The 17,902-nt window shown below is 43.4% G+C and overlaps 1 protein-coding gene across 1 annotated transcript in view; it reads right to left on the bottom strand.

Annotated features, from left to right (window-relative positions):
• The window catches only part of LOC110506180 (leucine-rich repeat serine/threonine-protein kinase 1), a 151,566-nt gene that overhangs the window by 21,270 nt on the left and 112,394 nt on the right, over window positions 1–17,902 (bottom strand). The window contains exons 28-29 of the mRNA XM_090221653.1: window positions 4,806–5,000; window positions 2,088–2,239 (exon numbers count right to left, since the gene is read on the bottom strand). Of these exons, the coding sequence (XP_090077779.1) occupies window positions 2,088–2,239; window positions 4,806–5,000 (347 nt within the window). The remainder of the gene's footprint in view (window positions 1–2,087; window positions 2,240–4,805; window positions 5,001–17,902) is intronic.

The following is a 17,902-nucleotide window of genomic DNA, read 5'->3' as shown; positions in this document are numbered from 1 at the left end:
ACCACACTGTAGTTCCTATAGGACAACACACATTCACTACCACACTGTAGTTCCTATAGGACAACACACATTCACTACCACACTGTAGTTCCTATAGGACAACACACATTCACTATCACACTGTAGTTCCTATAGGACAACACACATTCACTACCACACTGTAGTTCCTATAGGACAACACACATTCACTACCACACTGTAGTTCCTATAGGACAACACACATTCACTACCACACTGTAGTTCCTATAGGACAACACACATTCACTACCACACTGTAGTTCCTATAGGACAACACACATTCACTATTACACTGTAGTTCCTATAGGACAACACACATTCACTATCACACTGTAGTTCCTATAGGACAACACACATTCACTACCACACTGTAGTTCCTATAGGACAACACACATTCACTATCACACTGTAGTTCATATAGGACAACACACATTCACTACCACACTGTAGTTCCTATAAGACAACACACATTCACTATTGCAGAGTTTCTAGAACACACACACACACACACACACACACACACACACACACACACACACACAGTAGTCCAACAAGTCATACCGGGACAATACACACCATTTAACCGTGTTACCCTGACACAGAGTTAGGACAGTATTCAATCTTTCTCCTTCTTCCCCTGGCGGAGTAGTACCTGCTGACAATTATCATGTCATTCTCATGGTCGGTTCCCATGCTGGAAGCCCTGGCGCAATACCTCTATGAGGGGGTATTAGAATTACAAAGGATCTCTATGGGGTTAACAGCAGGACAGCTGCAGGCAATAGCAGTCATTAGCACCACCTGTATGGAGCGATGAAAGCTGCCTTTATCGTGGTGAGATTATCTCCCTTCCCAAAGCACACACAGTCACACACAGGGGGAGAGCAACACTAAAGCAATTACTTTCCACCTGGGAGCTTTATTTCAGGACAGGAGTGTGTGTGTGTTACTCTCAGAGAGGTATGTGCACAGTATGTATGTGTGTGTGTGTGTTCTGCCTCCACTGCTCTTTATGAGACAGGAGTGTGTGTGTGTGTTACTCTCAGAGAGGTATGTGCACAGTATGTATGTGTGTGTGTGTGTTACTCTCAGAGAGGTATGTGCACAGTATGTATGTGTGTGTTACCCTCAGAGAGGTATGTGCACAGTATGTATGTGTGTGTGTGTGTTACCCTCAGAGAGGTATGTGCACAGTATGTATGTGTGTGTGTGTGTTATTCTCAGAGAGGTATGTGCACAGTATGTATGTGTGTGTTACCCTCAGAGAGGTATGTGCACAGTATGTATGTGTGTGTGTGTGTGTGTTACTCTCAGAGAGGTATGTTCAGAGTATGTATGTGAGTGAGTGTGTTCTGCCTCCACTGCTCTTTATGAGACAGGAGTGTGTGTGTGTGTTACTCTCAGAGAGGTATGTGCACAGTATGTATGTGTGTGTTACTCTCAGAGAGGTATGTGCACAGTATGTATGTGTGTGTTACTCTCAGAGAGGTATGTGCACAGTATGTATGTGTGTGTGTGTGTGTGTTACTCTCAGAGAGGTATGTTCAGAGTATGTATGTGAGTGAGTGTGTTCTGCCTCCACTGCTCTTTATGAGACAGGAGTGTGTGTGTGTGTTACTCTCAGAGAGGTATGTGCACAGTATGTATGTGAGTGAGTGTGTTACTCTCAGAGAGGTATGTGCACAGTATGTATGTGAGTGAGTGTGTTACTCTCAGAGAGGTATGTGCACAGTATGTATGTGAGTGAGTGTGTTACTCTCAGAGAGGTATGTGCACAGTATGTATGTGAGTGAGTGTGTTACTCTCAGAGAGGTATGTGCACAGTATGTATGTGAGTGAGTGTGTTACTCTCAGAGAGGTATGTTCAGAGTATGTATGTGAGTGTGTGTGTTACTCTCAGAGAGGTATGTGCACAGTATGTATGTGAGTGAGTGTGTTCTGCCTCCACTGCTCTTTATGAGACAGTCCAAGCATAAGCAGCTGAAATACACCCTCAGATCCTCAGGAAGTCTACACTGACACTTTTTGGGCCAGGAAAACCTCTGAAATCAACACAAAGAGAAACCAACCTGTCGTCCTTGTCCCCGTCCCAGAACACAGCGCTGTGTCCCTGCAAGTGGGACAGGAAGAGCTGGGAGTGTGTGTCACAGGCCAGCAGGTACTTCAGACATGGGAAACTGGGCTCCTGCATCTGCCTCACACACTGCATGGCCAGGGGCCTCTGGATCAAGAGAGAGACACACAGTCACTATGTCATACTGTAATCCAGGGTTCCCCAATTGGTGGCCAGTGGATTGGTGATTTTATCTTAGCAAAAAGAATGATGGACATAAAAGACTGTAAAAACACCAAATCAGCCCCAAGCCCCATTTTGAAAATGTAAATCAGTATTCCCATGCATAATAGAGAGAGATTTATTTGACCTTTATTTAACTAGGCAAGTCAGTTAAGAACAAATTCTTATTTTCAATGACGGCCTAGGAACAGTGGGTTAACTGCCTGTTCAGGGGCAGAACGACAGATTTGTACCTTGTCAGCTCGGGGATTTGAACTTGCCACCTTTTGGTTACTAGTCCAACGCTCTAACCACTAGGCTACCCTGCCGCCCCAAAGATATACGATACTGTATATAAAAATGAATGTGAACACCCCTTCAAATTAGTGGATGCGGCTATTTCAGCCAACCCCATTACTGACAGATGTACAAAATCCAGTACACAGCCATGCAATCTCCATAGGGAAACATTGGCAGTAGAATGGCCTTACTGAAGAGCTCAGTGACTTTCAATGTGGCACCGTCAAAGGATACCACCTTTCCAACAAGTCCATTTCTGCCTTGCTAGAGCAGCCCCGGGCAACTGTAAGTGCTGTTATTGTGAAATGGAAACGTCTAGGAGCAACAACGGCTCAGCTGTGAAGTGGTAGGCCACGCAACCTCACAGAACAGGACCGCAGAGTGCTAAAGCGTGTAGCGCGTAAAAAAATAGTCTGTCCTCAGTTGCAACACTCACTACTGAGTTCCAAACTGCCTCTGGAAGCAACATCAGCGCAAGAGCTGTTCTTTAGGAGGTTCATGAAATGGGTTTCCATGGTCGAGCAGCCGCACACAAGTCTAAGATCACCATGCCACGCGTCGGCTGGAGTGGTGTAAACTCTGGAGCAGTGGAAACGCATTCTTCGGAGTGATGAATCACGAGTCACCATCTGACAATCTGACGGACGAATATGGATTTGGCGGATGCCAGGAGAACGCTACCTGCCCGAATGCATAGTGCCAACTGTAAAGTTTGGTGGAGGAGAAATAATGTCTGGGGCTGTTTTTCATGGTTCAGGCTAGGCCCCTTAGTTCCAGTGAAAGGAAATCTTAACGCTACAGCATACAATGACATTCTAGATGATTCTGTGTTTCCAACTTTGTGGCAACAGCATGACAATGCCCCTGTGCACAAAGTGGTTTTCGAGATCGGTGTGGAAGAACTTGACTGGCCTGCACAGAGCCCTGACCACAACCCCATCGAACACCTTTGGATGAATTGGAATGCCGACTTCAAGTCAGGCCTAATCACCCAACATCAGTGCCCGACCTCACTAATGCTCTTATAGCTGAATGGAAGCAAATCCCCACAGCAATGTTCCAACATCTAGTGGAAAGCCTTCCCAGAAGAGTGGAGGCTGTTATCGCAGCAAAGGGGGGACCAACTCCATAGTAAAGCCTTCCCAGAAGAGTGGAGGCTGTTATCGCAGCAAAGGGGGGACCAACTCCATAGTAAAGCCTTCCCAGAAGAGTGGAGGCTGTTATAGCAGCAAAGGGGGGGACCAACTCTATTTTAAGACCCATGATTTTAGAATGAGATGTTCGACGAGCATATTCAAGCCAGCACAGCTTGGCTCACTAGTGTGAATAGTGTATTGGCGTCCCAGCCCACAGACCCTCACCTTCTCAGGCTTAGTGTCCCAGCCCACAGACTCTCACCTTCTCAGGCTTAGTGTCCCAGCCCACAGCCCCTCACCTTCTCAGGCTTAGTGTCCCAGCCCACAGCCCCTCACCTTCTCAGGCTTAGTGTCCCAGCCCACAGACTCTCACCTTCTCAGGCTTAGTGTCCCAGCCCACAGCCCCTCACCTTCTCAGGCTTAGTGTCCCAGCCCACAGCCCCTCACCTTCTCAGGCTTAGTGTCCCAGCCCACAGCCCCTCACCTTCTCAGGCTTAGTGTCCCAGCCCACAGCCCCTCACCTTCTCAGGCTTAGTGTCCCAGCCCACAGACTCTCACCTTCTCAGGCTTAGTGTCCCAGCCCACAGCCCCTCACCTTCTCAGGCTTAGTGTCCCAGCCCACAGCCCCTCACCTTCTCAGGCTTAGTGTCCCAGCCCACAGCCCCTCACCTTCTCAGGCTTAGTGTCCCAGCCCACAGCCCCTGACCTTCTCAGGCTTAGTGTCCCAGCCCACAGCCCCTGACCTTCTCAGGCTTAGTGTCCCAGCCCACAGCCCCTCACCTTCTCAGGCTTAGTGTCCCAGCCCACAGACCCTCACCTTCTCAGGCTTAGTGTCCCAGCCCACAGACCCTCACCTTCTCAGGCTTAGTGTCCCAGCCCACAGACCCTCACCTTCTCAGGCTTAGTGTCCCAGCCCACAGACCCTCATCTTCTCAGGCTTAGTGTCCCAGCCCACAGCCCCTCACCTTCTCAGGCTTAGTGTCCCAGCCCACAGCCGCTCACCTTCTCAGGCTTAGTGTCCCAGCCCACAGCCCCTCACCTTCTCAGGCTTAGTGTCCCAGCCCACAGCCCCTCACCTTCTCAGGCTTAGTGTCCCAGCACTCGATCATCAGGCCATGCAGACAGTGGAACTGGACTTCCTCTGGGTTTCCCAGGGTGGGACGGATCCCTTTAGACAGCTTCTTAGCTATCTGGAGCTGGTGCTGGCCCAACGCAGGCCTACAACCTGACAGCAACTCATACACAACCATCCCATACGAGAACATATCCACCTGAGTGAGAGAGAGGGAGAGAGAGAGAGAGAGAGAGAGAGAGAGAGAGAGAGAGAGAGAGAGAGTGAGAGAGAGAGAGAGAGTGAGAGAGATTGATTTAATATGTTATCCACAGTGTACATAACATTAAGAATACCTGCTCTTTGTGTAAGTGTGCCATTCAGAGGGTGAATGGGCAAGACAAAACATCTAAGTGCCTTTGGACAGGGTGGTAGTAGGTGCCTGGTCGCACCGGTTTGCGTCAAGAACTGCAACACTGCTGGGTTTTTCACACTCAACAGTTTCCTTGGTGTATCAAGAATCAATTTATTGCCTTACCTTACCTCATTTGCACACACTGTATATAGACTTTTCTATTGTGTTATTGACTGTATGTTTGTTTATTTCATGTGTAACTCGTGTTGTTTGTGTCGCACTGCTATGCTTTATCTTGGCCAGGTCACAGTTGTAAATGAGAACTTGTTCTCAACTAGCCTACCTGGTTAAATAAAGGTGTTCTCAACTGGCCTACCTGGTTAAATAAAGGTGTTCTCAACTAGCCTACCTGGTTAAATAAAGGTGTTCTCAACTAGCCTACCTGGTTAAATAAAGGTGTTCTCAACTAGCCTACCTGGTTAAAGAAAGGTCAAATAAAAAAATGGTCCATTATCCAAAAGACATCCAACCAATGTGACACAACTGTGGGAAGCATTGGAGTCAACATGGGCCAGCATCTCTGTGGAATGCTTTCCACACCTTGTAGTCCATCCTCTGACGAATTGAGGCTGTCTGAGCACAAAAGGGGGCAACTCAATATTAGGAAGGTGTTCTGGATGGTTTGTACAGTCAGTGTATAAATATCTATATTGATTTAATTGCTTTGGTAATGTACGTTTCCATGCCAATAAAGCTTCTTCAATTGAATTGAAACGCACGCGCACACACACACACACACACACACACACACACACACACACACACACACACACACACACCAGTCATCCCATTGTAATAGTCAGACTCTAATGTTATCTATGAAGGCCATTCAGCTTGGTGATGGAACACAAAACAGCATATTTTCAGTCCAAGAAACAGTCCAAGTTGAATTCCTTTCTATGAATGGCCATGAGCTTGAGATGAACAGCCCACTGTGGCTTTCTTCCCAGGGTTTATTTAACACAGCGCAGACAGATAGGGCCAAAATGCACCGAGTGGTGAGTTTCCACGCTCTGTTAGCGTTACGGGAGCAGTCCTGGCTCCTCGCCACGATGACATCACTTGGCAACTATTCTGAGAATCCTCAACGTCCGTGGTCCTCGGGGTCAGAGAGGCTACAGGTAAGGCCGTGGTCCTCGGGGTCAGAGAGGCTACAGGTAAGGCTGTGGTCCTCGGGGTCAGAGAGGCTACAGGTAAGGCCGTGGTCCTCGGGGTCAGAGAGGCTACAGGTAAGGCCGTGCTATATTCTCTATGGTACATTTTTATAAGGCCTCGTCTGTCATCAATCTCTATCATTGGTATGAAAGGGGAAATCCAATGTCGCCAAATAAAATATGGGTTGTTGAATATTATACTATTATATTACACACTATTTATGTATACCCTGTTTATAGATTAGTTAAGTACACAGAATGTCTGGTATTCCATCTCTCTGTCTTCCCATTTTACTCTCGCCATCTCTCTCTCTTTCTCCATCTCTCTCGCTATTTCTCCATCTCTCTCTCTCTCGCTCTTTCTCCATCTCTCTCTCTCTCGCTCTTTCTCCATCTCTCTCTTTCTCTCGCTCTTTCTCCATCTCTCTCTCTCGCTCTTTCTCCATCTCTCTCGCTCTTTCTCCATCTCTCTCTCTCTCTCGCTCTTTCTCCATCTCTCTCTCTCTCGCTCTTTCTCCATCTCTCTCTCTCTCTTTCTCCATCTCTCTCTCTCTCGCCCTTTCTCCATCTCTCTCTCTCTCGCTCTTTCTCGCTCTTTCTCCATCTCTCTCTCTCTCGCTCTTTCTCCATCTCTCTCTCTCGCTCTTTCTCCATCTCTCAGTCTTTCCATTTTAGTCACTCTCTTTCTCCATCTCTCAGTCTTTCCATTATGGTCAATTTCTCCTTCCTCTCCATCTCTTCTTGTAGCATTACAATAACTACATCCTGAAACCTCATTTGAAGTTAAATCAAAGAGGAATCCAAAAATGATTAAAGTATGGCAGGAGGGACATGATTGGCTGAGAACAGCAGAACAGGGTCAGAGTATAGACGTGAGGGTTTAACAGCAGAACAGAGTCAGAGTATTGACGTGATGGTTTAAAGACACCTCTCACTTCCCTTTGAGAGGATGCTCAATTGAGTTGGAGGGTTAAAGGAGATTTAACCCCCTAGAAAAACAGTCAAACCAGTGTGTGTGTGTGTGTGTGTGTGTGTGTGTGTGTGTGTGTGTGTGTGTGTGTGTGTCAAACCACTTAAAAGCCCTGCTAAGCCAGCCCAGACCCCCTAGAGAGAGTGGAGCCCAGAGATGGTAGACAGCCATGTTGGAAAGGCTCATTAAAATGAGGACATAAAAGCCCATAGGATTAAAATTCACAGAGACAGAGTTGGTTGGTTGGCTTCATACCGTAGTTGGCTAATTCATGGTTGACTAATACATATCAGAGTGGGAGTCGATTGCCTGGTGAGGAACCACAGAGGGAGAGTTAATTGGATAATTAATATCAGGACGAGAGATGATTGGCTAATGAGCAGAAAAAGCAGGAGCTAATTGCCCACCTAACCAACACAGAGGGCAAGTTGAGTAAATTCCAGGACACTATAGAATATATTCCACAAGAAACCTGGCATTTACAGGAACACTTCACCTCAGACGGGTAGGCTATGGGACATGAATGTACGTCCAGTACAGTCATACAGGCATTAGGGAATGGATGCCTTAGTCATAGACGTGGTAAATGATACACTCTACATGCTCTACGGACACATAGTTTAAAAATATAGTACCCAGACATCCTGCACAGTAAAACACACGCACACACATCTCCTTACATTTCACTTACAGCAGCACACACGTTACTAATCAGACACACGTTACTAATCAGACACACGTTACTAAATCAGACACACGTTACTAATCAGACACACGTTACTAAATCAGACACACGTTACTAAATCAGACACACGTTACTAAATCAGACACACGTTACTAAATCAGACACACGTTACTTAATCAGACACACGTTACTAAATCAGACACACGTTCCTAATCAGACACACGTTCCTAGTCAGACACACGTTACTAAATCAGACACACGTTACTAAATCAGACACACGTTACTAAATCAGACACACGTTACTAAATCAGACACACGTTACTAAATCAGACACACGTTACTAAATCAGACACACGTTACTAAATCAGACACACGTTACTTAATCAGACACACGTTACTAAATCAGACACACGTTACTAAATCAGACACACGTTACTAAATCAGACACACGTTACTTAATCAGACACACGTTACTAAATCAGACACACGTTCCTAATCAGACACACGTTCCTAGTCAGACACACGTTACTAAATCAGACACACGTTACTAAATCAGACACACGTTACTAAATCAGACACACGTTACTAAATCAGACACACGTTACTAAATCAGACACACGTTACTAAATCAGACACACGTTACTAAATCAGACACACGTTACTTAATCAGACACACGTTCCTAATCAGACACACGTTCCTAGTCAGACACACGTTACTAATCAGACACACGTTACTAAATCAGACACACGTTACTAATCAGACACACGTTACTAATCAGACACACGTTACTAGTCAGACAAGTTACTAGTCAGACACATGTTACTAGTCAGACACACGTTACTAATCAAACACACGTTACTAAATCAGACACACGTTACTAATCAGACACACTTTACTAGTCAGACACACTTTACTAGTCAGACACACGTTACTAATCAGACAAACGTTACTAATCAGACACACGTTCCTAGTCAGACACACGTTCCTAGTCAGACACACGTTCCTAGTCAGACACACGTTCCTAGTCAGACACACGTTCCTAGTCAGACACACGTTCCTAGTCAGACACACGTTCCTAGTCAGACACACGTTCCTAGTCAGACACACGTTCCTAGTCAGACACACGTTACTAATCAGACACACGTTACTAGTCAGACACACGTTACTAGTCAGACACACGTTACTAATCAGACACACGTTACTAATCAGACAAACGTTACTAATCAGACACACGTTACTAAATCAGACACACGTTACTAAATCAGACAAACGTTACTAAATCAGACACACGTTACTTAATCAGACACACGTTACTAAATCAGACACACGTTCCTAATCAGACACACGTTCCTAGTCAGACACACGTTACTAAATCAGACACACGTTACTAAATCAGACACACGTTACTAAATCAGACACACGTTACTAATCAGACACACGTTACTAAATCAGACACACGTTACTAAATCAGACACACGTTACTAAATCAGACACACGTTACTTAATCAGACACACGTTACTAAATCAGACACACGTTCCTAATCAAACACACGTTCCTAGTCAGACACACGTTACTAATCAGACACACGTTACTAAATCAGACACACGTTACTAAATCAGACACACGTTACTAAATCAGACACACGTTACTTAATCAGACACACGTTACTAAATCAGACACACGTTCCTAATCAAACACACGTTCCTAGTCAGACACACGTTACTAATCAGACACACGTTACTAAATCAGACACACGTTACTAATCAGACACACGTTACTAATCAGACACACGTTACTAATCAGACACATGTTACTAATCAGACACACGTTACGTTACTAATCAGACACACTAATCAGACACACGTTCCTAAATCAGACACACGTTCCTAAATCAGACACACGTTACTAATCAGACACACGTTACTAATCAGACACACGTTACTAATCAGACACACTTTACTAATCAGACACACGTTACTAGTCAGACACACGTTACTAGTCAGACACGTTACTAGTCAGACACACGTTACTAGTCAGACACACGTTACTAGTCAGACACACGTTACTAATCAAACACACGTTACTAAATCAGACACACGTTACTAATCAGACACACGTTACTAGTCAGACACACGTTACTAATCAGACAAACGTTACTAATCAGACACAAGTTACTAGTCAGACACACGTTCCTAGTCAGACACACGTTCCTAGTCAGACACACGTTCCTAGTCAGACACACGTTACTAATCAGACACACGTTACTAATCAGACACACGTTACTAGTCAGACACACGTTACTAATCAGACACACGTTACTAATCAGACACACGTTACTAGTCAGACACACGTTACTAGTCAGACACACGTTACTAATCAGACACACGTTACTAAATCAGACACACGTTACTAAATCAGACACACGTTACTAAATCAGACACACGTTACTAATCAGACACACGTTACTAATCAGACACACGTTACTAATCAGACACACGTTACTAAATCAGACACACGTTACTAATCAGACACACGTTACTAGTCAGACACACGTTACTAATCAGACACACGTTACTAATCAGACACACGTTACTAATCAGACACACGTTACTAATCAGACACACGTTACTAATCAGACACACGTTACTAAATCAGACACACGTTACTAAATCAGACACACGTTACTAGTCAGACACACGTTACTAAATCAGACACACGTTACTAATCAGACACACGTTACTAGTCAGACACACGTTACTAATCAGACACACGTTACTAATCAGACACGTTACTAAATCAGACACGTTACTAATCAGATACGTTACTAAATCAGACACACGTTACTAATCAGACACGTTACTAATCAGACACACGTTACTAATCAGACACACGTTACTAATCAGACACGTTACTAAATCAGACACACGTTACTAGTCAGACACGTTACTAAATCAGACACACGTTCCTAATCAGACACACGTTCCTAAATCAGACACACGTTACTAAATCAGACACACGTTACTAATCAGACACACGTTACTAAATCAGACAGACGTTACTAATCAGACACACTTTACTAAATCAGACACACGTTACTAAATCAGACACACGTTACTAGTCAGACACACGTTACTAGTCAGACACACGTTACTAATCAGACACACGTTACTAATCAGACAAACGTTACTAATCAGACAAACGTTACTAATCAGACACACGTTACTAATCAGACACACGTTACTAGTCAGACACACGTTACTAATCAGACACACGTTACTAATCAGACAAACGTTACTAATCAGACAAACGTTACTAATCAGACACACGTTACTAATCAGACACACGTTACTAGTCAGACACACGTTACTAGTCAGACACACGTTACTAGTCAGACACACGTTACTAATCAGACACACGTTACTAAATCAGACACACGTTACTAAATCAGACACACGTTACTAAATCAGACACACGTTACTAAATCAGACACACGTTACTAATCAGACACACGTTACTAAATCAGACACACGTTACTAATCAGACACACGTTACTAGTCAGACACACGTTACTAATCAGACACACGTTACTAATCAGACACACGTTACTAATCAGACACACGTTACTAATCAGACACACGTTACTAAATCAGACACACGTTACTAAATCAGACACACGTTACTAGTCAGACACACGTTACTAAATCAGACACGTTACTAAATCAGACACACGTTACTAATCAGATACGTTACTAAATCAGACACACGTTACTAATCAGACACGTTACTAATCAGACACACGTTACTAATCAGACACGTTACTAAATCAGACACACGTTACTAGTCAGACACGTTACTAAATCAGACACACGTTCCTAATCAGACACACGTTCCTAAATCAGACACACGTTACTAAATCAGACACACGTTACTAATCAGACACACGTTACTAAATCAGACAGACGTTACTAATCAGACACACTTTACTAAATCAGACACACGTTACTAAATCAGACACACGTTACTAGTCAGACACACGTTACTAATCAGACACACGTTACTAGTCAGACACACGTTACTAATCAGACACACGTTACTAAATCAGACACACGTTACTAAATAAGACACACGTTCCTAATCAGACACACGTTCCTAATCAGATACATGATACTAGTCAGACACACGTTACTAGTCAGACACACGTTACTAGTCAGACACACGTTACTAATCAGACACACGTTACTAAATCAGACACACGTTACTAAATCAGACACACGTTCCTAATCAGACACACGTTCCTAATCAGACACACGTTCCTAAATCAGACACACGTTCCTAAATCAGACACACGTTACTAATCAGACACACGTTACTAATCAGACACACGTTACTAATCAGACACACGTTCCTAAATCAGACACACGTTCCTAAATCAGACACACGTTACTAATCAGACACACGTTACTAATCAGACACACGTTACTAATCAGACACACGTTACTAATCAGACACACGTTACTAATCAGACACACTTTACTAATCAGACAAACGTTACTAGTCAGACACACGTTACTAATCAGACACACGTTACTAGTCAGACACACGTTACTAGTCAGACACACGTTACTAATCAGACACACGTTACTAGTCAGACACACGTTACTAGTCAGACAGACGTTACTAATCAGACACACGTTACTAATTAGACACACGTTACTAAATCAGACACACGTTACTAATCAGACACGTTACTAATCAGACACACGTTACTAAATCAGACACACGTTACTAAATCAGACACATGTTACTAATCAGACACACGTTACGTTACTAATCAGACACACTAATCAGACACACGTTCCTAAATCAGACACACGTTCCTAAATCAGACACACGTTACTAATCAGACACACGTTACTAATCAGACACACGTTACTAATCAGACACACGTTACTAATCAGACACACTTTACTAATCAGACACACGTTACTAGTCAGACACACGTTACTAATCAGACACACGTTACTAGTCAGACACACGTTACTAATCAGACACACGTTACTAGTCAGACACACGTTACTAGTCAGACAGACGTTACTAATCAGACACACGTTACTAATTAGACACACGTTACTAAATCAGACACACGTTACTAATCAGACACATTACTAATCAGACACACGTTACTAAATCAGACACACGTTACTAAATCAGACACATGTTACTAATCAGACACACGTTACGTTACTAATCAGACACACTAATCAGACACACGTTACTAATCAGACACACGTTCCTAATCAGACACACGTTACGTTACTAATCAGACACACGTTACGTTACTAATCAGACACACGTTACTAATCAGACACACGTTCCTAATCAGACACACGTTCCTAATCAGACACACGTTACGTTACTAATCAGACACACGTTACTAATCAGACACACGTTACTAATCAGACACACGTTATGTTACTAATCAGACACACGTTACTAATCAGACACACGTTACTAATCAGACACACGTTACTAATCAGACACTAAAGTGACATGCCCAAAAGAGGAAGTGACCTGTCATAATAACACAGCCATCTTCCCATAAATCCACACGACTCCTTTTCTCTGAGGACCACATACCCTCATAAAACAGGATATGTACAGTGCCTTGCGAAAGTATTCGGCCCCCTTGAACTTTGCGACCTTTTGCCACATTTCAAGCTTCAAACATAAAGATATAAAACTGTATTTTTTTGTGAAGAATCAACAACAAGTGGGACACAATCATGAAGTGGAACGACATTTATTGGATATTTCAAACTTTTTTAACAATCAAAAACTGAAAAATTGGGCGTGCAAAATTATTCAGCCCCTTTACTTTCAGTGCAGCAAACTCTCTCCAGAAGTTCAGTGAGGATCTCTGAATGATCCAATGTTGACCTAAATGACTAATGATGATAAATACAATCCACCTGTGTGTAATCAAGTCTCCGTATAAATGCACCTGCACTGTGATAGTCTCAGAGGTCCGTTAAAAGCGCAGAGAGCATCATGAAGAACAAGGAACACACCAGGCAGGTCCGAGATACTGTTGTGAAGAAGTTTAAAGCCGGATTTGGATACAAAAAGATTTCCCAAGCTTTAAACATCCCAAGGAGCACTGTGCAAGCGATAATATTGAAATGGAAGGAGTATCAGACCACTGCAATTCTACCAAGGCCTGGCCGTCCCTCTAAACTTTCAGCTCATACAAGGAGAAGACTGATCAAAGATGCAGCCCATGAGGCCCATGATCACTCTGGATGAACTGCAGAGATCTACAGCTGAGGTGGGAGACTCTGTCCATAGGACAACAATCAGTCGTATATTGCACAAATCTGGCCTTTATGGAAGAGTGGCAAGAAGAAAGCCATTTCTTAAAGATATCCATAAAAAGTGTTGTTTAAAGTTTGCCACAAGCCACCTGGGAGACACACCAAACATGTGGAAGAAGGTGCTCTGGTCAGATGAAACCAAAATTGAACCTTTTGGCAACAATGCAAAACGTTATGTTTGGCGTAAAAGCAACACAGCTCATCACCCTGAACACACCATACCCACTGTCAAACATGGTGGTGGCAGCATCATGGTTTGGGCCTGCTTTTCTTCAGCAGGGACAGGGAAGATGGTTAAAATTGATGGAAAGATGGATGGAGCCAAATACAGGACCATTCTGGAAGAATCTGCAAAAGACCTGGAGTCTGCAAAAGACCTGAGACTGGGACGGAGATTTGTCTTCCAACAAGACAATGATCCAAAACATAAAGCAAAATCTACAATGGAATGGTTCAAAAATAAACATATCCAGGTGTTAGAATGGCCAAGTCAAAGTCCAGACCTGAATCCAATCGAGAATCTGTGGAAAGAACTGAAAACCGCTGTTCACAAATGCTCTCCATCCAACCTCACTGAGCTCGAGCTGTTTTGCAAGGAGGAATGGGAAAAAATGTCAGTCTCTCGATGTGCAAAACTGATAGAGACATACCCCAAGCGACTTACAGCTGTAATCGCAGCAAAAGGTGGCACTACAAAGTATTAACTTAAGGGGGCTGAATAATTTTGCACGCCCAATTTTTAAGTTTTTGATTTGTTAAAAAAGTTTGTAATATCCAATAAATGTCGTTCCACTTCATGATTGTGTCCCACTTGTTGTTGATTCTTCACAAAAAAATACAGTTTTATATCTTTATGTTTGAAGCCTGAAATGTGGCAAAAGGTCGCAAAGTTCAAGGGGGCCGAATACTTTCGCAAGGCACTGTATATGGTGTAACGTAGGGACCTACTAATTATATAGGTGTACACTGAGTGGACTAAACATTAGGAACACCTGCTCCTTCCATGACATAGACTGACCAGGTGAATCTAGGTGAATACTATGATCCCTTATTGATGTCACTTGTTAAATCCACTTCAATCAGTGTAGACGAAGGGGAGGAGACAGGTTAAATAAGGATTTTTAAGCCTTTAGACAATTGAGGCATGGATTGTGTATGTGTGTTATTCAGAGGGTGAATGGGCAAGACAAAATATTTAAGTGTCTTTGAACAGGGTATGGTAGTAGGTGCCAGGGGCACTGGTTTGTAACAGAACTGCAATGCTGCTGGGTTTTTCACGTTCAACAGTTTCCCGTGTTCATCAAGAATGGTCAACCACCAAAAGACATCCAGAAAACTTGAAGTCAACATGGACCAGCATCCCTGTGGAACGCGTCGACACCTTGTAGAGTCCATGCCCTGACAAATTGAGGATGTTCTGAGAGCAAAAAACTGATGGGGAGGTGCAACTCAATATTAGGAAGATGTTCTGAATGTTTTGTACACTCAGTGTATATAGATACTGCATGGAATTAAATAAATAATGTCAATATAAGTCAATTATGTTACAGCAAATGATACAGTCAGTACCGTTACCCTAAAGGATACAGTCAATACAGTTATCCTAAACGATACAGTCAGTACAGTTACCCTAAACTATACAGTCAGTACAGTTACCCTAAACGATACAGCCAGTACAGTTACCCTAAACGATAGTCAGTACAGTTACCCTAAACGATACAGTCAGTACAGTTACCCTAAACGATAGTCAGTACCGTTACCCTAAACGATAGTCAGTACAGTTACCCTAAACGATACAGTCAGTACAGTTACCCTAAACGATACAGTCATAGAAAATTGTGAATAACTCACCACAGGTTAATGAAAAGGTTGTGCTTGAAAGGATGAACATAACTCTGCAATGTTGGGTTGTATTGGAGAGTCTCAGACTTAAATATCTTCCACACACAGTCTGTGCCTGTATTTAGTTTTCAGGCTAGTGAGGGCCGAGAATCCACTCTCACATAGGTACGTGGTTGCAAAGGGCATCAGAGTCTTAACAGTGTGATTTGCCAAGGCAGATTACTCTGAGCGCAGCCCAATCCAGAAATCTGCCAGTAGATTAAATAACATTTTCACAGAACCGCTTGTTGCAATTTGGATGAGGCTCTTGGTAAGTGGACTGGAGTCAGAGCATGAAAGGGATAACAAATCCAGTTGTTTGTGTCATCTGTTTCAGGAAAGTACCTGCGTAATTGCTCACCCAACTCACTCAGGTGCTTCGCTATATCACACTTGACATTGTCCGTAAGCTTGAGTACATTTGCACACAAAAAAAATCATACAATGATGGAAAGACCTGTATGTTGTCCTTGTTAATGCAGACAGAGAAGAGCTCCAACCTCTTAATCAATTTTGTCCCGCACATTGAATATAGTTGCGGAGAGTCCCTGTAATGCTAGATACAGATCATTCAGGCGAGAAAAAACATCACCCAGATAGGCCAGTCGTGTGAGAAACTCGTCATCATGCAAGCGGTCACACAAGTGAAAATTATGGTCAGTAGAGAAAACTTTAAGCTAGTCTCTCAATTTAAAAAAATGTGTCAATACTTTGCCCCTTGATAACCAGCACACTTCTGTATGTTGTAAAAGCGTTACATGGTCGCTGCCCATATCATTGCATAATGCAGAAAATACACGAGAGTTCAGGGGCCTTGCTTTAAAAAGTTAACCATTTTCACTGTAGTGTCCAAAATGTCTTTCAAGCTGTCAGGCATTCCCTTGGCAGAAAGAGTCTCTCGGTGGATGCTGCAGTGTAACCAAGTGGCGTCGGGAGCAACTGCTTGCACACGCGTTACCACTCCACTATGTCTCCCTGTCATGGCTTTTGCGCCATCAGTACAGATTCCAACACATCTTGACCACCAGAGTCCATTTGATGTCACAAAGCTGTCCAGTACTTTAAAAATATCATCCCCTGTTGTCCTGGTTTCTAGTGGTTTGCAGAAGAGGATGTCTTCCTTAATTGACCTCCCATAAAAGTAACGGACATATACCAGGAGCTCTGCCAGGCCCGCCACGTCTGTTGAGTCATCCATCTTTTATACAGAATTCACTGGCTTGTATGCAAAGCAGTAATTGTTTCAAAACATCTCCTGCCATGTCACTGATGCGTCGTGAAACAGTGTTGTTGGATGAAGGCATTGTCTGTATAGTTTTTGGGCCTTTTCCCCCAGTATTGTCCCAACCACATCTGTGTGGTTCACAATAGTATGGGGCTTGCCTGTTCTTGCTACTCAGTAGCTCACGATATAAGACACTTCTAGCCCCTGCTTTTTAATGGTGTCTGTTGCTTTTATACATGTCTTACTACTCAAATTATTTATACATTTTCGAGCAAACGGAAATGAGTAGCAGCTACGTTTGGCTACATATGGACCGTTAGTGGAATTCCTGCGAGAGAGTAACGGTTAATGTGATTGGATGTTAATTATTTGACTAGGCTACCTGAATTTGAAAGTTGTGTTGTTATTTCGCTTATTTG

Source organism: Oncorhynchus mykiss, chromosome 26 (genome assembly GCF_057628025.1).
Source record: "Oncorhynchus mykiss isolate SJ-2025 chromosome 26, ASM5762802v1, whole genome shotgun sequence".
Lineage (NCBI taxonomy): Eukaryota > Metazoa > Chordata > Actinopteri > Salmoniformes > Salmonidae > Oncorhynchus > Oncorhynchus mykiss.
This window is presented reverse-complemented; position numbering and strand designations above follow the sequence as displayed.